The sequence below is a fragment of the Oncorhynchus clarkii genome, chromosome 8 (assembly GCF_045791955.1).
Source record: "Oncorhynchus clarkii lewisi isolate Uvic-CL-2024 chromosome 8, UVic_Ocla_1.0, whole genome shotgun sequence".
Lineage (NCBI taxonomy): Eukaryota > Metazoa > Chordata > Actinopteri > Salmoniformes > Salmonidae > Oncorhynchus > Oncorhynchus clarkii.
This window is the reverse complement of record NC_092154.1, coordinates 27,782,654-27,803,331: the sequence shown is the minus strand read 5'-3', so window position 1 is coordinate 27,803,331 and position 20,678 is coordinate 27,782,654. Positions and strand designations below refer to the sequence as shown.

Below are 20,678 nucleotides of genomic sequence, written 5' to 3'. Positions count from 1 at the left end.
TTATTTCATAGTTTTGATGTCTTCACTTTTATTCTACAATTTAGAAAATAAAAAAACTAAAGAAAAACCCTTGAATGAGTAGGTGTGTCCAAACTTTTGACTGGTATTGTCATATACATTTTGTTCTCAGTATGAATAGAACTCTCTCTATCCTCTATCTTGCTAAGTGTGTTAGACCCACACACTAATTATCCACACCTGATCTCAATGAGTTCTTGTTTCCTTTGAAATAGGTTCTGTTTGAAACAGGGCTGACCCCATTTAGTCGACTGGTCGATTGTTTGGTCGATAGGCTGTTGGTCGGCTGAGATTGTTTTTAGTAGAGTGGTCACAAATGTATTTATTTTTCATAGCACACGCGGCAACTGTCTGATTCGTGCCTAGAATAATCCATTGCAGAGGCCACGGGGAAGGCACAGTACGGCCAAGTTTTGTGCGCGAGCATTGCAAATTATTATTATACCAAATATAAAAATATTTATTTATTTTTACTATAGACATAGGCAACTTAACATTTCACAGACATGGATCCACTAAACTAGACATGACTTTGGCTAGGACTTAATACCCAGCCAACATAAAAAATATGAATAAAGACAAAAACCACCACCTCAGACATGCATACATTTCAACAAACATTAAAGACATCATACATGTTCCCTCAGTTTCCACACCCATCTTGTGGCTGCCATACAGCATAGAGTGGCCCACTTTTTTTCAATATTAAATAATAATGCATTTAATTCCTCCACTGTCTTAACAATGATGGATCATTTGATTTCCAGTTAAGTAAAAAAAATGTATTGCAGAGAAAAGAATGGTCCATCCCATTGGGTAGCTCATCGCAACGAAAAAGCATGGCAAATTTTGCTTCCCCGTGTTTTTCATCAGGTTCTACTGAAGGTGATCAGGCCACATGTTGTGTGGACTAAAACAGCATAAAACGGGGTGTATCACAAAGCACGATTAAATAAATTAGCCAGATACAGTAATTTTGAGAAACATTGATAAATAGTTTGGTCTTTTTTTTGGGTCAAATTAACCTTTGATAAGCATAGCTGAAGCTAGTCTTTCTAAACAAATATCTGACTAAATCGGGAAACATAAAATAATTTCTGAATGAAAGTTAAACTGGCTAGCGCATCATGCTTTGTGACATTATGTTAACTAGCTATCTCCAGTTAGACAATGTATTTTCACTTATTGCATCTGCATGCTTGTTGCGTTCTCCCTGGTTTCCACTAGTTACCACAAGCACAAAGTCAAAATTGGCTAAATCGTAAAAATTAATGAAAACAAAAGTTACCTTTTTGGTCTTAATTTAAGGTTAGGCATAAGGTTAGCAGTGTGGTTAATATTAGGGTTAAGGTTAGGGTTAGATTTAAAATCAGATTTTAAGAAAATACATTGTAGAAATATGAGGGCCATCTGACTTGGTAGCTGTAGTAACTGGTGCCAACCGTTCTCCCTGGTGCTGGCTGCTCCTTCTAAATAGTATAATTTAATCTGTTCAAAAAAGTGGCAGCATGTGCAGCAGTCATTCGGTTTTTGACATACACCTCCCGCCCTGAGAATTCAGCCAATCAGAGGCCGCAGTTGTCAATGTAAATATCAATTTTATATGTTTGAAGATTCAATTTTGAGTTGTAAAATTCCATAGGAATGCATATCGTAACACATAATTACTCAAAATTAAAATATATTCTTACAATGGGACCATAGCAGATTGGTCTGTATCAAGTAATATAATTGGCCTCAATAAACCCAACATGGGATTTTACTACATTATAATGGAATGTATGGAGCAGGTTTAATCAAATCAAAGTTTAATGGTGGCGTACACAGTTTAGCATATGTTAAAGCGGGTGCAGCGAAATGCTCGTGTTACTAGCTCCTAACAGTGCAGCTAAAATGTAAAAAAAGTGCACAAATAATCATCAAGAATGTCATAACGAATCCAGTTGACAACCCAAATATCTGTCACGCCCTGATCTGTTTCACCTGTCCTTGTGATTGTCTCTACCCCCCTCCAGGTGTCGCTGATTTTCCCCAGTGTATTTATCCCTGTGATTCCTGTCTCTCTGTGCCAGTTCGTCTTGTATGATTTTCCAAGTCAACCAGCATTTTTCCCGTTCTCCCGCTTTTTGCTATCGAAATGCAATCTATGCATATATACACCAAAAATATATACTAAGAATAACACAGCAGTAGATATATTACAGTGAGCTATGTTGAGAATCCAGTGTATAAATAAGCAGTGAAACAAAATGCAAGATACAGTAGTAGATACAGTAGTAGATCGGAAAGTGCATTCGGAAAGTATTCAGACACCTTGACTTTTTCCACATTTTGTTACGTTACAGCCTTATTCTAAAATGGATTAAAATGTTTTTTGGTTCCTCAGCAATCTACAGACAACGCCATCTCCTCCCAAGGAGCCACCATTGGAATGCACGAGGAGTTGCTTCATGGTCTCATGGAAGGGTTCCAGACCTTGGCCGAACAACATGACCTAGTGTTGAACACATTGCTGGAGCAATTCCGCAGGTTTTCTGTTAGGGAGCCTACCACAACGGTTACCTCCCAGCACCTCAGTAACCCGGCTGTTAGCAGCTCCGCCTCCCTGGCCACCCCGGTTTCCCGGGAACCCCACTTTCCTACCCCAGAACACCTTGATGGAGAGTCGGCACTTGTCAGGGGTTTCTCCTCAGTGTTCCCTCATCATCGAGCTGCAGCCCTCCTCCTTCCCCTCGGACCGCTCTAAGATAGCGTACCTCATCACGCTGATGTCCGGGAGGGCTCTCGCCTGGGCTACGGCAGTATAGGAACAACAGTTGTCCGCATGCTTCAGTCTGGAGGAGATGGTGGGGGAGGTAAAGATGGTTTTCGATGCTCCATTGTCCCGGAGAGAGGCTGCACAGAAGTTACTCCAGCTTCGGCAAGACTCCCGCAGTGTGGCAGACTATAAGGGGGATTTCCGCATGTTGGCAGCTGAGAATGCCTGGAACCCTGAAGCGCTGTTCAACATGTTCCTGCGCGGCGTATCGGAGGAAGTAAAGGACGAGCTCGCAGCCCGGGAACTACTGACAGATCTCGACTCGCTCATCGCCTTGACCATTTGGCTCGATGGACAACTATGGGAACGAAGGAAAAAGAGGAGATTCAATTTCACTTGCCTGCCCAAGGATTCCACCTCGCCTCCGAGGCATCCCGAAAGGCCCCGACAGCACCGTTGCTGAGAGAACCCGAGGCTACCAGAGTTCCCATGAGAGTCTCCGAAGTCTGCCGATTCACCTCTTCCAGAGCCAAAGCAACTAGGCAGAGCTAGGCTGTCTCCAGACGAATACAGGCTTCACACTAAGAATTGCCTGTATTGCAGGACTAGTCATTTCGTCTCCACCTGTCCACTAAAAGACCAGGCTCACCAGTAGGAGCGAGTACTCTCTCCCCTTACTCGCACCCCTTTTCATGCTATTTTGGTATGGGGGAGCCAGTCAAAATCTCTACGGGTACTCATCGACTCCGGGGCCGATGAGAGGGGGGGGCTAGATAACTGGATGTTTGTTCCTGATGGGTCCTCTCCTCGTTCCTGGAGTGGGCCCACTCCTCCAGGCTTGCCTACCACCCGGGCTCCCGTTGGACCCTGACCTTTGTGCAACAATGCTTTTGGTGGCCTACCATGGTTCCTGACATTTGTCACCGCATGCACGATCTGTGTGCAGAACAAGACTCCTCGGCAAGCTCCGGCTGGTCTATTTCAACCTCTGCCTGTCCCTCACCATCCCTGGTCTCACATATCCCTGGACTTTGTCATGGGTCTCCCCTTGTCTGATGGCAACACTGCCATCCTGACAGACAGTAGTGGACCGGTTTTAAGCCGCCCACTTCATTCCTCACCCCAAGCTACCCTCTGCCAAAGAGACAGCCCAGCTCATGGTGCAGCACATCTTCTGGATCCATGGACTCCCAGTGGACATGGCCTCTCACCAGGGTCCTCAGCTCTCGTCCCGTCAGCCAGCCTGTCCTCAAGGTTCCACCCCCAGTCCAACAAGCCAACCAAGATCTTGTTGGAGCGAGCCAACCTAGAAGGAGCGAGCCAACCAAGACCTGGAGACGACTCTTCGCTGCCTCGGTCCCCACTAACCCCACCGACTGGAGCCAGCAACTAGTGTGGGTCGAATACTCCTGCATCACCCTTCCTTTCTCTGCCACAGGTCTCTCGCCCTTTGAGCGTTCCCAGGGTGATCAGCCCCCACTCTTCCCTGAGCAAGAGGAAGAGGTCGGCATGTTTGTTGTCATTTCGACGGACCTTTTCTTTCCCAAAAAATTCAGGATCAGCACAGTACTGATTGGAGCTGAATAGGGGTTCAAATGTATATGCTAATATTTTTTTTTTTTTTTTTTGCCCAGATGTTTGTCCACCACTGTCGTCATACCTGGAAGAGAGCCCGGTCGGCCCTTCAAGACCATCTCCAGGTATTGACAACAAGCGGACCGCCACTGGACCCTGGCTTCCCGGTATCGTCTCGGACAGAAGGTATGGCTGTCCACCCGGGATCTGCCCCTCCGGGTGGAGTCCCGCAAACTTTCCCCCTGGTTTATCAGCCCTTTTCCCATCTCCAAGGTCATTAGCCCCTCTGCTGTTTGTCTTCTGTTGCCCCGTACCCTCTGTATACATCCCACTTTTCATGTGTCTAGAATCAAACCCATGTCTCACAGCCCTTTGTCTCCTGTTTATACAAGTTTTCCACTAGTGTGTTTGATTTGTACAGCAGCATGTCCGAGTTGGTGGAAGTTGACTCAGATTTAGAAATCCCAAAGCCAACACTGGCTACACTCATGAACTTTTCAGCCAGGTTTGCTGTCATGACTGACTTAGCGAGGTCATCTACAAACCACAGCACTGACCATTTCTATATCAAATGTCAACTCCCTCCTCCCAAGACATGCTTCTGTGGAAATCAAACAGACCTGTGAAAGTATATTGTAGAAAATAGTTAAATGCACCCAGATTGAATTACACAGACCAACTCAGACCAAACAGTATCCCTGGGAAGTATTTTTGACAAGTTAAATGGTCTCTCTTCCAATGTGACACACACTCGTAATACTGCAGGCTTTCTGACATTCATGGATTATTTTTGAATCGTTCATGGACCTCAATTTGAAAACATAAACTCAATGCATTCAAGCTCGAGTAGAATGTCTTACGAACCGTAGGAAAGGAGACATGAGACATGAAGAAAGACATTGACAGGAAGAGAGAGTACACATTCTGGACACCTTAGACTGAGTTCACCTACAGTAAATGTGCTCACTTCAGCCTAAGTCACTCAAACTTCATAATGTGGTTACATTTTTTTTTAAACAGTTTTGATTTTCTCATAACAGTGTTCTGTAAGGGAGAGAAATTAAACAATGAAGCGCATTCATGCATCCCCCCCCCCCCCCCCCCCAACACATACACCCTTACACACACACACATAAATATGAAATGATCAACTGAACCTGCCCCAAAAACTCTAAATGTGCAGAAGCTGAATTGCAATATAAAACGTTCTACCAGCTGAGATAGGAATCAGGTGTGCTGCTGTCTTGTCTGTTGTGTTAATGAATGTGCATATTCCTTACCCGTTTGCGCAAATTGCAGGTGAGAATTAGGTTGCGGGAGAATGTGTTGGCAAAAGCCGTGTAGAACTCCAACACCTTCAGCAGAGCATCTCTCCGAATTACGTGCAAGTCGCAGTAGGTGAGAGCCCGCACATTGGCACAAGCATGTGCCAGATTGGCTTCCTTCCAGAAGACATCCCCAAACACATCTCCCTTACCTGGGGAACAGGAAAAGTAGCATTACTTTGGGAAAAAAACACCCAAAAACAATTTGTTACTAGTTAGGTTTCCCTGCAATTGGTGACAGATTTTCATGCGAATATTCTAAAATTGGCATAAAGAAAATATGCAAATTCTCCCACCAGTGGTGTGTTTCCATCAAACGGACTTTTTGCTGATAAAAACCAGTACCTGATGATGTAATGCACACAAATGTCAAAATCTAATGTTCAGTGTGTAATATCGTCACAAAAACTGTTGCATTAAATAGCAAATGTGCCTACTCTGACAAATTATCTGTTTGCATTTATAAAATGAGTTGGTTAGTATCATCAACAAAGTAACTTAAGGAAAAGTGTTGCTTTGCCACCCTCTCCAGCCTTTCAAACTTAAAGGCCTGGGGCAGTCAAACACGTTAATAGACCAATAAGAAACAGCGTTCCAAACCTCTCTGGCAATAACATTTTGTTTTCAGTTTTCTCCTCCCTGCTCAGGCCACTCTAAGAGCAAAATTCTTGCTTGTGAAATGGTTCTTTGCTCAGAAGCTATTTTTGTTTCTACTTAATTGTTACCCAGAAATGATTTGATATTGAGATAAAAACAGCGGCATTGGGCCTTTAAGCACAATGACAGAGCAAAGCGATTGTTGTGTGTGTAGTTATTCCACAATTCAAAATCTAGAAAAAACTTGGTAGAGGGAACACTTCAGGGAGTTTTAAAGGTAACTCATGCAAGGAAGATTCCCTGCTGTTCAATGGTTATTGTGTTGATTCTCAAAAAATCTAATTCATAGGCAGTGTTTAAAAAGCTGTTCGCCGGCATTAAACACAACATTTTAAAAAAACTCTGGTTACTCCGATTAATCCATCAGTGACAAGCAAACACATCTACAGACAGCCAGCAACAATACAGTACACAGTCGGCTCGAGTGGACTAATCACCGTAATCAGTGGCTTTTTAACCGATTGTGTTCAAAGCCAGCGAACATTGGGGCAGTTCACCAAAATTACACATTGGTTTCCTTACCCTGTAAGCAGTCTATGGACAAGGTAGCATTGGGGCAGGTATAGCAGCATTTTCTAGTTTAATGTCCAAATTATCCTAAAGTATGTCAAATTGATTGTGTAGCTCAATGAAGTTACTTATTTTCATTTGGACAATGTGTGCCACAAATTGTAAAACGTTAGCGTTTGGAACAGTGGCCAGATTGGTGTACCTCACATGAGCTACCGTTAAACATGCTGAAGTGTTCCCCCTTACCTTTCGTATTCGTAACTGATGTGTATTTTGTATTCTGCAGAGATTATTTGAAAAATAGACCTGTCTCTCAACATGACTCCCTGTCAAAATAAAGAAATACATATATATTTTTTTATAAAACATAGCTCTCTCTCATACCTTGTCAATAGACAGCTTACAGGGTAAGGACATTTGGGTGAACTATCCCTTTAAACACTGCTGAACTTTGCCTTGAGAGCATAGTATAACTGTCCTTCCCTATAATAACAAAAATCGATCTATTGCTTCAAAATGTCAATTTCATAGATTGTCATTCAATGAAAAGCACTATCAGGGTATTGTAAGACAAACATACGTGCCCCTCTCAGTTTAATCCTTAATTGATTCCGAATTAATCCGGGGTGCCACAGATCCCAGCGGTGCTTACCTAGAATGGCGATGACCTCGTCGTCCTGAATAACTTCCAATGACCCGGATACTACAAAGCAAAGGGTGTCAACACTTTCGCCAGCGTGGAATATGAGGTCCCCTGGGGCGCAGTGTGTGGTTTGGAACTCAACCGCTAGAGAGCGCAAGCAGCCATCACTGGCCAGTCGAAATGCTGGGTGCTCATTGAACACCTGTCTATTAAGGTGGACACAGATGTCTGCTCGCATATCTTTGGGACAGATTGACAGGACCTAAAAGGGAGGGTACAAGAGCACAATTTGGTCACACTAACACTGGGATAGTGTTAAAAACAAGTTACAGAGCATCTTCAACAAGAGCAAGCTCAAGGGGTGTCTAATTTATATTGCTCCAGGGGCCGCATTCGTGGCTTGCCACCAAACTGTAAAAACAAATACTCCTGTGTCTATTATTTTGGGGATTTTTAATGCTCCCTGACTGTTTAGATTTTGTATGGCTTGTTAGAGGCTGAGACACAGTGAATAGATATACTGTATGATTCCCTGATATTACACACTGAAGCCTGTACATTTGACTATGTTGGTGAGAATCACATTGGCGTGTTCCATATTACCACACCAGTCTTGAAAAGAAAACACTTCAATTCAAGCAAGTTTATAGAACAGTGACTGGTGTAACTGTAACTGACTTTAAATGTACCTTTCGTATTGAGCCGGCATTTGCAGAATTTATCATGAATGCGATCACTGCAAACGCGGGAACATTGCCTTTAAAAGCTGCATTGTTGACAGCTTTATAGACTGAATCCCAGCCTATGTTTTTTTTTTAAATTATTCAATGGAATCCCAGTGTCCTCATGTTGTAAAACCTATATTTACAGTTATTGATAGTAAAGTTGCAGGAAAGTAGCGCCCAAAAATTAATTTGTTACAGACCTGGGTTCAATTACTACAATATTTGAAATAATAAAAAATACCTCAGCTGTGTTTGATTGAGATTGCCTAGACCAGGGGTAAGCAACAGGTCAGAATTCAGCAGTACAACTTTTTTGGGGGGAAGTCTGTTCCCAAGTATTGCCACAAATAAAAAAAAAAGAGACATTTGATTCTAGCTCTGAGTCTCTACTGTTATCCAATGTAAAAAAAAAAACATTTCAAATTTTGCAACATAGGACCGAATCCAGGTGGTGGGTCACACATGTTAGGTAATTGAGAATTTTCTTAAATGGAGGCCACAGATGCTCAAATCTAAGATCATTTTAATAGCCTTCTTAGTTTTTATTGATCTGTACAATATATTAAATAATTTAGCTTAGTTTCCAGCATTCAAAATAATAGATTGATCTCTTTAAATCAGCAAAACATGTCACTACAACTTTACTTATCACGACTGGACAATTTGCCTGCCCTAAGTACTATAAACAATATATAAACATTAAGTGGCAATATGTTACTTTTTGGCAACCTGACCAAATTTTCAAAGAATTGTGAGTTATAGATCTATCATTCTCATTGAAAGCAAGTCTAAAAAGCAGTAGATCTGTTCTATGTGCGCTATTTCTATGCTTTCGGTTCTTAAGTTTTTAGTTTATTTTGTCACATAAACTGAAATTAGGCAAACTATTCGAGTTTTAGCAACCAGGAAATGGCAGAGCGATTTTTGCACATAGCAACTTTAATATATGGTATGACATATCACATTTATTGTTTTGCAGTGTATAAACAGTTCAATATTTTCATTAATAAACATTTCAATATAAACAAAAACACATATGATGGGTAACTAAACTCAGCTAAAAAAGAAATGTCCCTTTTTCAGGACCCTGTTTTCAAAGATAATTCCGAAAAATTCAAATAACTTCACAGATCTTCATTGTAAAGGGTTGAAACACTGTTTCCCATGCTTGTTCAATGAACCATAAACAATTAATGAACATGCACCTGTGGAACGGTCGTTAAGACACTAACAGCTTACAGACGGTAGGCAATTAAGGTCAAAGTTATGAAAACATAGGACAATAAAGAGGCCTTTCTACTGACTCTGAAAAACACTAAAAGAAAGATGCCCAGGGTCCCTGCTCATCAGCATGAATGTGCCTTAGGCATGCTGCAAGAAGGCATGAGGACTGCAGATGTGGCCAGGGCAAGAAATTGCAATGTCCGTACTGTGAGACGCCTAAGACAGCGCTACAGGGAGACAGGACGGACAGCTGATCATCCTCGCTGTGGCAGACCATTTGTAACAACACCTGCACAGGATCAGTACATCCGAACATCACACCTGCGGGACAGGTACAGGATGGCAACAACAGCTGCCCGAGTTACACTAGGAACGCACAAGCCCTCCGTCAGTGCTCAGACTGTCTGCAATAGGCTGAGCGAGGCTGGACTGAGGGCTTGTAGGCCTGTTGTAAGGCAGGTCCTCACCAGACATCACCGGCAACAACATCGCCTATGGGCACAAACCCACCGTCGCTGGACCAGACAGGACTGGCAAAAAAGTGCTCTTCACTGACGAGTAGCGGTTTTGTCTCACCAGGGGTGATGGTCGGATTCACATTTATCGTTGAAGGAATGAGCGTTACACCGAGGCCTGTACTCTGGAGCGGAATCGATTTGGAGGTGGAGGGTCCGTCATGGTCTGGGGCGGTGTGTCACAGCATCATCGGACTGAGCTTGTTGTCATTGTAGGCAAACTCAACGCTGTGCGTTAGAGGGAAGACATCCTCCTCCCTCATGTGGTACCCTTCCTGCAGGCTCATCCTGACATGACCCTCCAGCATGACAATGCCACCAGCCATACTGCTCGTTCTGTGTGTGATTTCCTGCAAGACAGGAATGTCAGTGTTCTACCATGATCAGTGAAGAGCCCGGATCTCATTCCCATTGAGCACATCTGGGACCTGTTGGATCGGAGGGTGAGGGCTAGGGCCATTCCCCCCAGAAATGTCCAGGAACTTGCATGTGCCTTGGTGGAAGAGTGGGGTAACATCTCACAGCAAGAACTGGAAAATCTGGTGCAGTCCACGAGGAGGAGATGCACTGCAGTACTTAATGCAGCTGGTGGCCACACCAGATACTGACTGTTACTTTTGATTTTGATCCCCCCTTTGTTCAGGGACACATTATTCCATTTCTCTTAGTCACATGTCTGTGGAACTTGTTCAGTTTATGTCTCAGTTGTTGAATCTTGTTATACAAGAATTATACAAGAATATTGACATACAAATATTTACACATGTTAAGTTTGCTAAAAATAAACGCAGTTGACAGTAAGAGGACATTTCTTTTTTTGCTGAGTTTATTTATAATTTGAAAGTATTTTTCATGGTTGTAAAGGCGAGGGGTGCAAATGCCACAGCAATTCAAGAACATCCCATTTATTTCTGGAATTATTCCTAAAGTTTGGAAAGCAGGACATGTATTTCCTCGTCACAAGGGCGGGAACCCTATTGACCTAAACATCTACCGCCCTATATCAAAGCTTTCATGTTTGACAAAAATATTAGAAGCATTGATACTCTCAACTTCTCTCCTTGATATTTTTTTGTTACCCCCTTTTCTCCCCAATTGCTCTATATCCAATTGGTAGTTACAGTCTTGTCCCATCATAAACAACTCCCAATAGGACACGGGAGAGGCGAAAGCTGAGAGACATGCGTCCTCCGAAACACGACCCTACCAAGCCGCACTGCTTCTTGACACACTGATCGCTTAACCCGGAAGCCAGTCGCACCAATGTGTTGGAGGAAACAACATACAACTGGCGACCGAAGTCAGCGTGCATGAGCCCGGCCCGCCACAAGGAGTCACTAGAGTGTGTTGGGACAAGGACATCCCGGCTGGCCAAACCCTCCCCTCACCCGGACGACGCTGGGCCAATTGTGTGTCGCCTCATTGGCCTCTCGGTCGCGGCCGGCTGTGACACAACTTTTCTCCTTCTTAACCAGGAAGTGTATCTTAAATACAGCCTTATTCTAAAATTGATGAAATAAAACGAATTCCTCATAAATCTACACACAATACCTCATAATGACAAAGCAAAAACAGGTTTTTAGATTAAAAATGTATTAAACATAGAAGACCCTTTGCTATGAGACTCGAAATTGAGCTCTGGGGAAGTGTACCAAAACATTTCTGCAACATTGACGGTCCCCAAGAACATAGTGGCCTCCATTATTCTTAAATGGAAGAAGTTTGGAACCACCAAGACTCTTCCTAGAGCTGGCCGTCTGGCCAAACTGAGCAATCGGGGGCTTAGGGCCTTGGTCAGGGAGGTGACCAAGAATTTGATGGTAACTCTGACAGAGCTCCAGAGTTCCTCTGTCGCGATGGGATAACCTTCCAGAAGGACAACCATCTCTGCAGCACTCCACCAATCAGGCCTTTATGGTAGAGTGGCCAGACGGAAGCCCCTCCTTAGTAAAACACACATGACAGCCCGCTTGGAGTTTGCCAAAAGGCACCTAAAGATTGGGCAAAGGTTCACTTTCCAACAGGACAACGACCCTAAGCACACAGCCAAAACAACGCAGGAGTGGCTTCGGGACCCGATCAAACATCTTTGGAGAGACCTGAAAATAGCTGTGCTGCGATGCTCCCGATCCAAAAAAACTCCCCAAATACAGGTGTGCCAAGTTTGTAGCGTCATACCCAAGAAGACTCAAGGCTGTAATTGCTGTCCAAGGTGCTTCAAAAAGTGCTCAGTAAAGGGTCTGAATACCTGTGTAAATGTGATATTTTAGTTGTTTTTTTAATATATTTGCCAACATTTCTAAAAACCTGCTTTTGCTTCGTCATTATGGGCTCTTGTGAGGGGAAAGAAACAATTTAATCCATTTTAGAATAAGGCTGTAACGTAAAAAATTGTGGAAAAAGTGAAGGGGTCTGAATACTTTCCGAATGCACCGTAAATACCTTGCCATTGGATCGTTGACAAGTTGTCATTTAAAACACATGTAGATGAGCTAACAAAGACACTGAGAATCAAACTGGTTTTCTACCGAAGAAATAAGTTGTGCCTTTCGCTTGATAGTAGAAAACAATTTGTTCAGTCAACTTTTTTGTCAGCCCTAGACTATGACAACATAGCCTATATGAACGCCGCTGCCACTTCTTTAAGCTATTGGATACTGTTTATTATAGTGCACTCCCCTTTATTACATGTGACCGATTTTGCACATACAGTTGAAGTCAGAAGTTTATATACACTTAGGTTGGAGTCATTAAAAGTAGTTTTTCAACCACTCCACACATTTCTTGTTAACAAACTATAGTTTTGGCAAGTCGGTTAGGACAGCTACTTTGCGCATGACACAAGTAATTTCTCCAACAATTGTTAACAGACAGATTATTTCACTTTTAATTCACTGTATCACAATTCCTGTGGGTCAGAAGTTTGCATACACTAAGTTGACTGTGCCTTTCAACAGCTTGGTAAATGCCAGAAAATGATGTTATGGCTTTAGAAGCTTCTGATAGGCTAATTGAAATCATTTGATTCAATTTGAGGTGTACCTGTGGATGTATTTCAAGGCCTACCTTCAAACTCAGTGCCTCTTTGCTTGACATCATGGGAAAATCAAAAGAAATCAGCCAAGACCTCAGAAAAAATTGTAGACATCCACAAGTCTGGTTCATCCTTGGGAGCAATTTCTAAATGCCTGAAGGTACCATGTTCACCTGTATAAACAATAGTACGCAAGTATAAACACCATGGGACCACGCAGCCGTTATACCGCTCAGGAAGTAGACGCTTTCTGTCTCCAAAAGATGAACATACTTTTGTGCGAAAAGTGCAAATCAATCCCAGAACAACAGCAAAGGACCTTGTGAAGATGATGGATGAAACCGGTAGAAAAATATCTATATCCACAGTAAAGCGAGTCCTATATCGACATAACCTGAAAGGCCGCTCAGCAAGAAAGAAACCACTGCTCCAAAACCGCCACAAAAAAGCCAGATTACGGTTTGCAACTGCACATGGGGACAAAGATCGTACATTTTGGAGAAATGTCCTCTGGTCTGATGAAACAAAAATATAACTGTTTGGCCATAATGACCATCGTTATGTTTGGAGGAAAAAGGGGGAGGCTTGCAAGCCGAAGAACACCATCCCAACCGTGAAGCACGGAGGCGGTAGCATCATGTTGTGGGGGTGCTTTGCAGCAGGAGGGACTGGTGTACCTCACAAAATAGATTGCATCATGAGGCAGGAAAATGATGTGGATATATTGAATCAACATCTCAAGACATCAGTCAAGAAGTTAAAGCTTGGTGGCAAATGGGTCTTCCAAATGGACAATGACCCCAAGCATACTTCCAAAGTTGTGGCAAAATGGCAACAAAGTCAAGGTATTGGAGTGGCCATCACAAAGCCCTGACCTCAACCCTATAGAAAAATTGGGCAGAATTGAAAAAGTGTGTGCGAGCAACGAGGCCTGCAAACCTGACTTACTTACACCAGCTCTGTCAGGAGGAATGGGCCACAATTCAAACAACTTATTGTGGGAAACTTGTAGAAGGCTACCTGAAACGTTTGACCCAAGATGACCAATGTTCCCAAATACTAATTGAATGTATGTAAACTTGTGACCTACTGGGAATGTGATGAAAGAAATAGAAGCTAAAATAAATAATTCTCTCTACTATTATTCTGACATTTCACATCATCATCAGACAGGGAATTTTTACTCTGATTAAATGTCAGGAATTGTGAAAAACTGAGTTTAAATGTAGTTGGCTAAGGTGTATGTAAACTTCCGACTTCAACTGTATCTCTGTGATCTGTATCAGAAAGTGGGCTGGCTCTCTCTCACAAGTCATAGAACTTAACATTGGTGTATTTACAAAGTTCTCATGCTAAAACTGCCATATTACCTCACATCGCTCCTAACCTACAGAAGTTCAAAATACCTTAACTCGCTCACAGAAATGGCTAACTGTGGGGGGTGAGATTCATCTTGTTGCCACTGATTTACAGGTAACTGACATGATAAAGGAAACACTTCAGTAAATGAGCGATACAAATTATATTTAAAGCAGTTGCTTCCACACAGGTGTGATTCCTGAGTTAATTAAGCAAATAACATCCTGTCATGCTTAAGGTAATTGTCACGAAGCTGTGCTCAGTGCTCATTATTTAATTATTCTTACAAATTGTTTAGCGCATTCATGTTTCCCCATATCTAGTAATTCATTTATCCTAAATGTTCTGTATATACTGTTGTTCTTTTCCTCTTTTGCCAGTATCATGGCAAGGCTAATTATGTATTGAGGAAATGTTTAGTCGATTTGCATTGTGACGCATTTCAGTTTCATATTTAAATGCAGAGATTGACCATTTTGCAATTCACCCAGTGGATGCAATATTCTGGTGCACATGAACACTTGCTACACTGACGGGAAAAAAGTTTGTTTATTTCCATATTGTAATGTGTGCGTCGCAGGTGCGTGGCTCCGTAAGTAATACGTTTTGCCGTCTGTTGGCCTTCAGAACTATTGTTTTTGAAATGTGTATTCATTAATGTAAAGTATTCCCTCCTTGAGGATAAGCCAGGAATGTTTAAGATGTTTATTTAGACGGAATATGTAAATGTGGGTACAATGTTACATGATTTAACATGTCATATTTGAGTAAAGAGCTCCATGGTTAATGATATGGTCCATAGGGAGGAGCCATAGGTATTCAACCTGTGAGCAGGAGGGATGTTCTAGCTGTGGTATGTGAGCTGGGTGGGGAGGTTGTCCATCGCCTGGTATACCCTAACTTGATTTAGTTGGTTTGAAAGGGTAGGCCTGATTGAGGCTTAGCCTTTTGATTTATATTCAAACCTGCATTTCAGTGTTTACTTTCTTTTGTCAGTTACTTGTAGGTGAAACGGCCTTCAGGTTTTATGTGCCGCATACATGGAATGAATTTCAGGACACTCTGAGATTAGACTGCCTAGTACCTTTCAGTCATTTCATTGGTGGGAGACATGTTCACAGAGTAGCGTATGTGTTTTTTCTCATTTACTTCTGATATCTTGATGGGCTGGGGAAACTGTAGGGGGAAACTGTTTGGTTGATTCATTTCGTGTTAATACTGTGTTGTCACGATCGTTTAGAGATGGATTGGACCAAGATGCAACATGGTATGTTTCCATCCTTTTATTTAGAAGAGAAACTTAAAGCACAAAATCAATAAAGAAAATACATGAAACGTGACGCTACATGCAGTGCAGAAAGCAACTACACACAAACATAGTCAAGATCCCACAAATCACAATGGGGAAAATGGCTACCTAAATATGATCCCCAATCAGAGACAACGACAAACAGCTGCCTCTGATTGGGAACCATACCTGGGCAACATAGAAACCTAATCACGTAGATGACCCACCCTAGTCACACCCCGACCTAACCAACATAGAGAATATAAAGCTCTCTATGGTCAGGGCATGACATGTACATGTTTTTTATTTTTTTTATTCAGGGCTCATTTGTAAAGAGACTTGGGTATCAATATGACTCTCTGTTGAAATAAAGGTTAAATAAAGTCTGGTGAGTTAGCGGATAAGTCAGGTTGCTGCCAACCAAGTGGTTGTGAGTTCAAATCTAAGGTGAGGTTGAGGTCCCAAGTGTGCTCACTGTTTAATTGAACATGCACAATGTATGTCATGTTAACAGTGTAATGCAAACCAACGCTTTCTAAAAAGGCTCCAGTAACCTAATGTTGTAGGAACTTACTGTTAACTTAACTTCAAAAAGACGTCACACAAACATTAGCCAGTGATGTTCATATAACCATTAGTCGCTGATGTTCATATGATGTCCTGTCAAAAACAAACATTCTTGGAACTTTCTCTCTCCAAATGTTCTTATAGCCATTGTCTGTGTGCCATGCAAGAAATGTTTTTCCAGTGAGATTTTAAAAACACGAATGTGATGTTCCCGCAGTAACGTTACTTGTAGGCCAAGTTGTAACCTAATTGAAATGTTCCCTAAAGGTTTGGGAGTTTGTCCAAGCCACTACTTAACCCTAACTAACTTAACCGCAATAAACCATCCATTTGATTCATTTTGACCATTGGCTGTGCCCCACAGTCCCTCGTCAATCCGTAAACTTAATGGAAGTGTACAATATCTACAACCGCTGTTCCATGCGGAATGAGACCATCAGCTGGACAGCACTTTATGTTAAATCAATACTGTCTGTTCTGTTTAATGTACACTCCTTTAGGGTGGCAATAAAGACGATGAATTAGAAAATCAGTCACATTCTGACTGGATTAATTATGTTGAGCTTACCCTGCATTCAGACACGATAAAAGCGTTCCTGTCATGCTTATCAAAGCTGAACCAGCATTACCAACCATATACAGTAGACTGGGCTATCCGACTCCTGCTCCTATTGCCCAGCACAGTGAAATCAATGGCCAAAACGGCCAATGAAGCGATAGAACACTACTGCCTCCACTTATCCAAAGACATTCATCTTATTTTATGATCATGTTTTGTATTTCTGTTTTGCATTTCGTAGTTGTACATTATGTGAATATTTTTGTAACTACAGGGCTCATCTGTAAGAGAGACCATGATCTAAGCATGACTCCCTGTCACGATGTTCGTAATAATAATGGTCAGACCAAGTATGTTGAGTTCCACATATTTTAATGAAAGTTAAACTTAAAGCAAACTCAAAACAAAATAAAGAATAAACGAACCGTGATGACAATGCAGTGCTAACCAGCAACTAAACATAAACAATACCCCATAACCCACAGGTGGAAAAAATGTAACTTAAGTATGATCCCCAATTAGAGACAACGATTACCAGCTGCCTTTAATTGGGAATCATACACAAACACCAACATAGAAAAATAAACCTAGAACCCCATATAGAAATAATAAACTAGACTAAACACCCCTAGTCATGCCCTGACCTACTCTACCATAGAAAATACAGGCTTCCTATGGTCAGGACGTGACACTCCCAGTCAAAACAAAGGTAAACATAAAAAAAGAATGATTGATTGAATAGATGTAATATGGTCTTAGCTATCTAATAATATTTTTCCACTGTGGTGCGGAGCTAGAATCAAACATTATGTTTTCATGAAAAGCCTGGTTCCATATCATTCAAAATAAAGTCAAATCATACTTTATTTTTCACATGAGCCGAATACAACAAGTGTAGACCTTACCGTGAAATGCTTACTTACATGCCCTTAACCAATAGTGCAGTTCAAGAAGAGTTAAGAAAATATTTACCAAATAAACTAAAGTAAAAAATAATAAAAAGTAACACAATAAAATAACAACAACGAGGCTACATACAGGGGGAACTGGTACAGAGTCAGTGTACGGGGGTACAGGTAAGTTGAGGTAATTTGTACATATAGGTACAATCAGCGAGTAGCAGCAGTGTACAAAACAAATGGAGATGGAAGGGGGGGGGGGGGGTCAATGTAAATTACCAGGCCATTTGATTAATTGTTCCACAGTCTTATGGCTTAGGGGTAGAAGCTGTTCAGGAGCCTTTTGGTCCAAGACTTGGTTCTCCGGTACCGCTTGCCGTGCGGTAGCAGAGAAAACAGTCTATGACTTGGGTGACTGGAGTCTCTAACAATTTTATTGGCTTTCCTCTGACACTGCCTACTATATAGGTCCTGGATTGCAGGAAGCTTGGCCCCAGTGATGTACTGGGCCGTACACACTACCCTCTATAGCGCCTTACTGTCAGATGCCGAGCAGTTAACATACCAGGCGGTGATGCAACCGGCCATGATGCTCTCGATGGTGCAGCTGTAGAACTTTTTGAAAATCTGGGGACCCATGCCAAGTCTCTTGAAGGGGAAAAGGTATAGTCGTGCTCTTCACAACTGTCTTTGTGTGTTTGGACCATGATAGTTCATTGGGGATGTGGACAACAAGGAACTTGAATCTCTCGACCCGCTCCACTACAGCCCTGTCAATGTTAATGGGGCCTGTTCGGCCAGCTTTTTTCTGTAGTCCGCGAGCAGCTCCTTTGTCTTGCTCACATTGAGGGAGAGGTTGTTGTCATGCCACCACACTGCCAGTTCTCTGACCTCCTCCCTATAGGCTGTCTCATCATTGTCGATGATCAGGCCTACCACTGTTGTGCCGTCAGCAAACCTAACGATGGTGTTGGAGTTGTGTTTGGCCATGCAGTCGTGGGTGAACAGGGAGTACAGGAGGGAACTAAGTACAAACCCTTGAGGGGCCCCAGTGTTGAGGATCAGCGTGGCAGACATGTTGTTGCCAACCCTTACCACCTGGGGACGGCCCGTCAGGAAATCCAGGATTCAGTTGCAGAGGGAGGTGTTTAGTCCCAGGGTCCTTAGCTTAGTGATGAGCTTCGTGGGCACTATGGTGTTGAACGCTGAGCTGTAGTCAATGAAAAGCATCATCACATTGGTGTTCCTTTTGTCCAGGTGGGAAAGGGCAGTGTGGAGTGCAATTGAGATTGTGTCATCTGTGGATCTGTTGGGGTGGTATGCGAATTGGAGTTGGTCTAGAGTACCCGGGAGGATGCTGTTGATGTGAGCCATGACCAGCCTTTCAAAGCACTTCATGGCTACCGACGTGAGCGCTACAGGGTGGTAATCATTTAGGCAGATTACCTTCACTTCCTTTGGCACAGTATTACAGACTCGGTCAGGGAGAGGTTGAAAATGTCAGTGAAGACTTGCCAGTTGGTCCGTGCATGCTTTGAGTACACATCCTGGTAATCTGTTTGGCCCTGTGGCTTTGTGAATGTTGACCTGTTTAAAAGTCTTGCTCACATCGGCTACCGAGAGCGTTATCACACAGTCATCCAGAACAGCTGGTGCTCTCGTGCATGCTTCAGTGTTGCTTGCTTCGAAGTGAGCATAAAAGGCAATTAGTTCATCTGGTAGGCTCACATCACTAGGCAGCTCGCGTCTGGGTTTCCCTTTGTAGTCCGTAATAGTTTTCAAGCCCTGCCACATCCGACTAGCATCAAAACCGGTGTAGTAGGATTCAATCTTAATCCTGTATTGACACTTTGCTTGTTTGATGGTTCGTCTGAGGGCATAGCGGGATTTCTTACAAGCATCCAAATTAGTGTCCCGCTCCTTGAAAGCGGCAGCTCTAGCCTTTAACCCGATGCTGATGTTGCCTGTAATCCATGGCTTCTGGTTGGGATATGTGCAGACGACGTCGTCGATGCACTTATTAATGAAGCCGATGACTAAAGTGTTATACTCCTCAATGCCATTGGATGAATCCCGGAACATATTAAAGTCTGTGCTAGCAAAACAGTCCTGTAGCGTAGCATCCGCGCCATCTGACCACTTCCGTATTGAGCGAGTCACTAGTACTTCCTCCTTTAGTTTTGATGTAAGCAGGAATCAGGAGGATATAATTATGGTCAGATTTGCCAAATGGAGGGCGGTGGAGAGCTTTGTATGCATCTCTGTCTGAGGAGTAAAGGTGGTCTAGAGTTTTTTTTTTTTACTCTGGTTGCACTTGTGAGATGTTGGTACACATTTGGTAAAACTGATTTCATTTTGCCTGCATTAAAGTCCCTGGGCACTAGGAACGCCGCTTCTGGACAAGCATTTTCTTGTTTGCTTATAGCATTATAGAGTTGGTTGAGTGCGGTCTTCGTGCCCGCATCGGTCTGTGGTGGTAAATAGATGGCTACGAATAATATAGATTAAAACTCTCTTGGTAGATAGTGTGGTCCACAGCTTATAGTAAGGTACAGGCGAGCATTGCGCACCAACTGTTATTGACAAATAGACCCCCAACCCTCGTCTTACCAGATGTAGCTTCTTCTCTGTTCTGCCGGTGCATGGTAAATTCCGCCAGTTCTATATTATCCGTATTGTCATTCAGCCACAACTCGGTGAAATATAAGATATTACAGTTTTTAATGTCCCACTGGTAGGATAATCGTAGGTCATCAATTTTATTTTCCAATGATTGCATGTTAGCAAGTAGAACGGATGGCAGTGGCAGTTTACTCGCTCGCCTACGGATTCTCAGAAGACAGCTAGACCTGCGCCCCCTTTTCCTCCGTCTTTTCTTCATGCAAATGACGGGTATTTGGGCCTGTTCTCGGGAAAGCAATATATCCTTCTCGTTAGAGGAAAAAGCTTCTTCCAGTTCGTGTTGAGTAATCACTGTTCTGATGGCCAGAAGGTATTTTCTGTCATAAGAGACGGTTGCAGC

At 42.7% G+C, this 20,678-nt stretch overlaps 1 protein-coding gene across 1 annotated transcript in view; it reads right to left on the bottom strand.

Moving 5' to 3' along the window:
- LOC139415619 (potassium voltage-gated channel, subfamily H (eag-related), member 5a) overlaps window positions 1-20,678 on the bottom strand; it is a 117,453-nt gene that overhangs the window by 11,626 nt on the left and 85,149 nt on the right. Inside the window, exons 10-11 of the mRNA XM_071163734.1 lie at window positions 7,496-7,748; window positions 5,632-5,828 (exon numbers count right to left, since the gene is read on the bottom strand). Coding sequence (XP_071019835.1) covers window positions 5,632-5,828; window positions 7,496-7,748 — 450 coding nt within the window. The remainder of the gene's footprint in view (window positions 1-5,631; window positions 5,829-7,495; window positions 7,749-20,678) is intronic.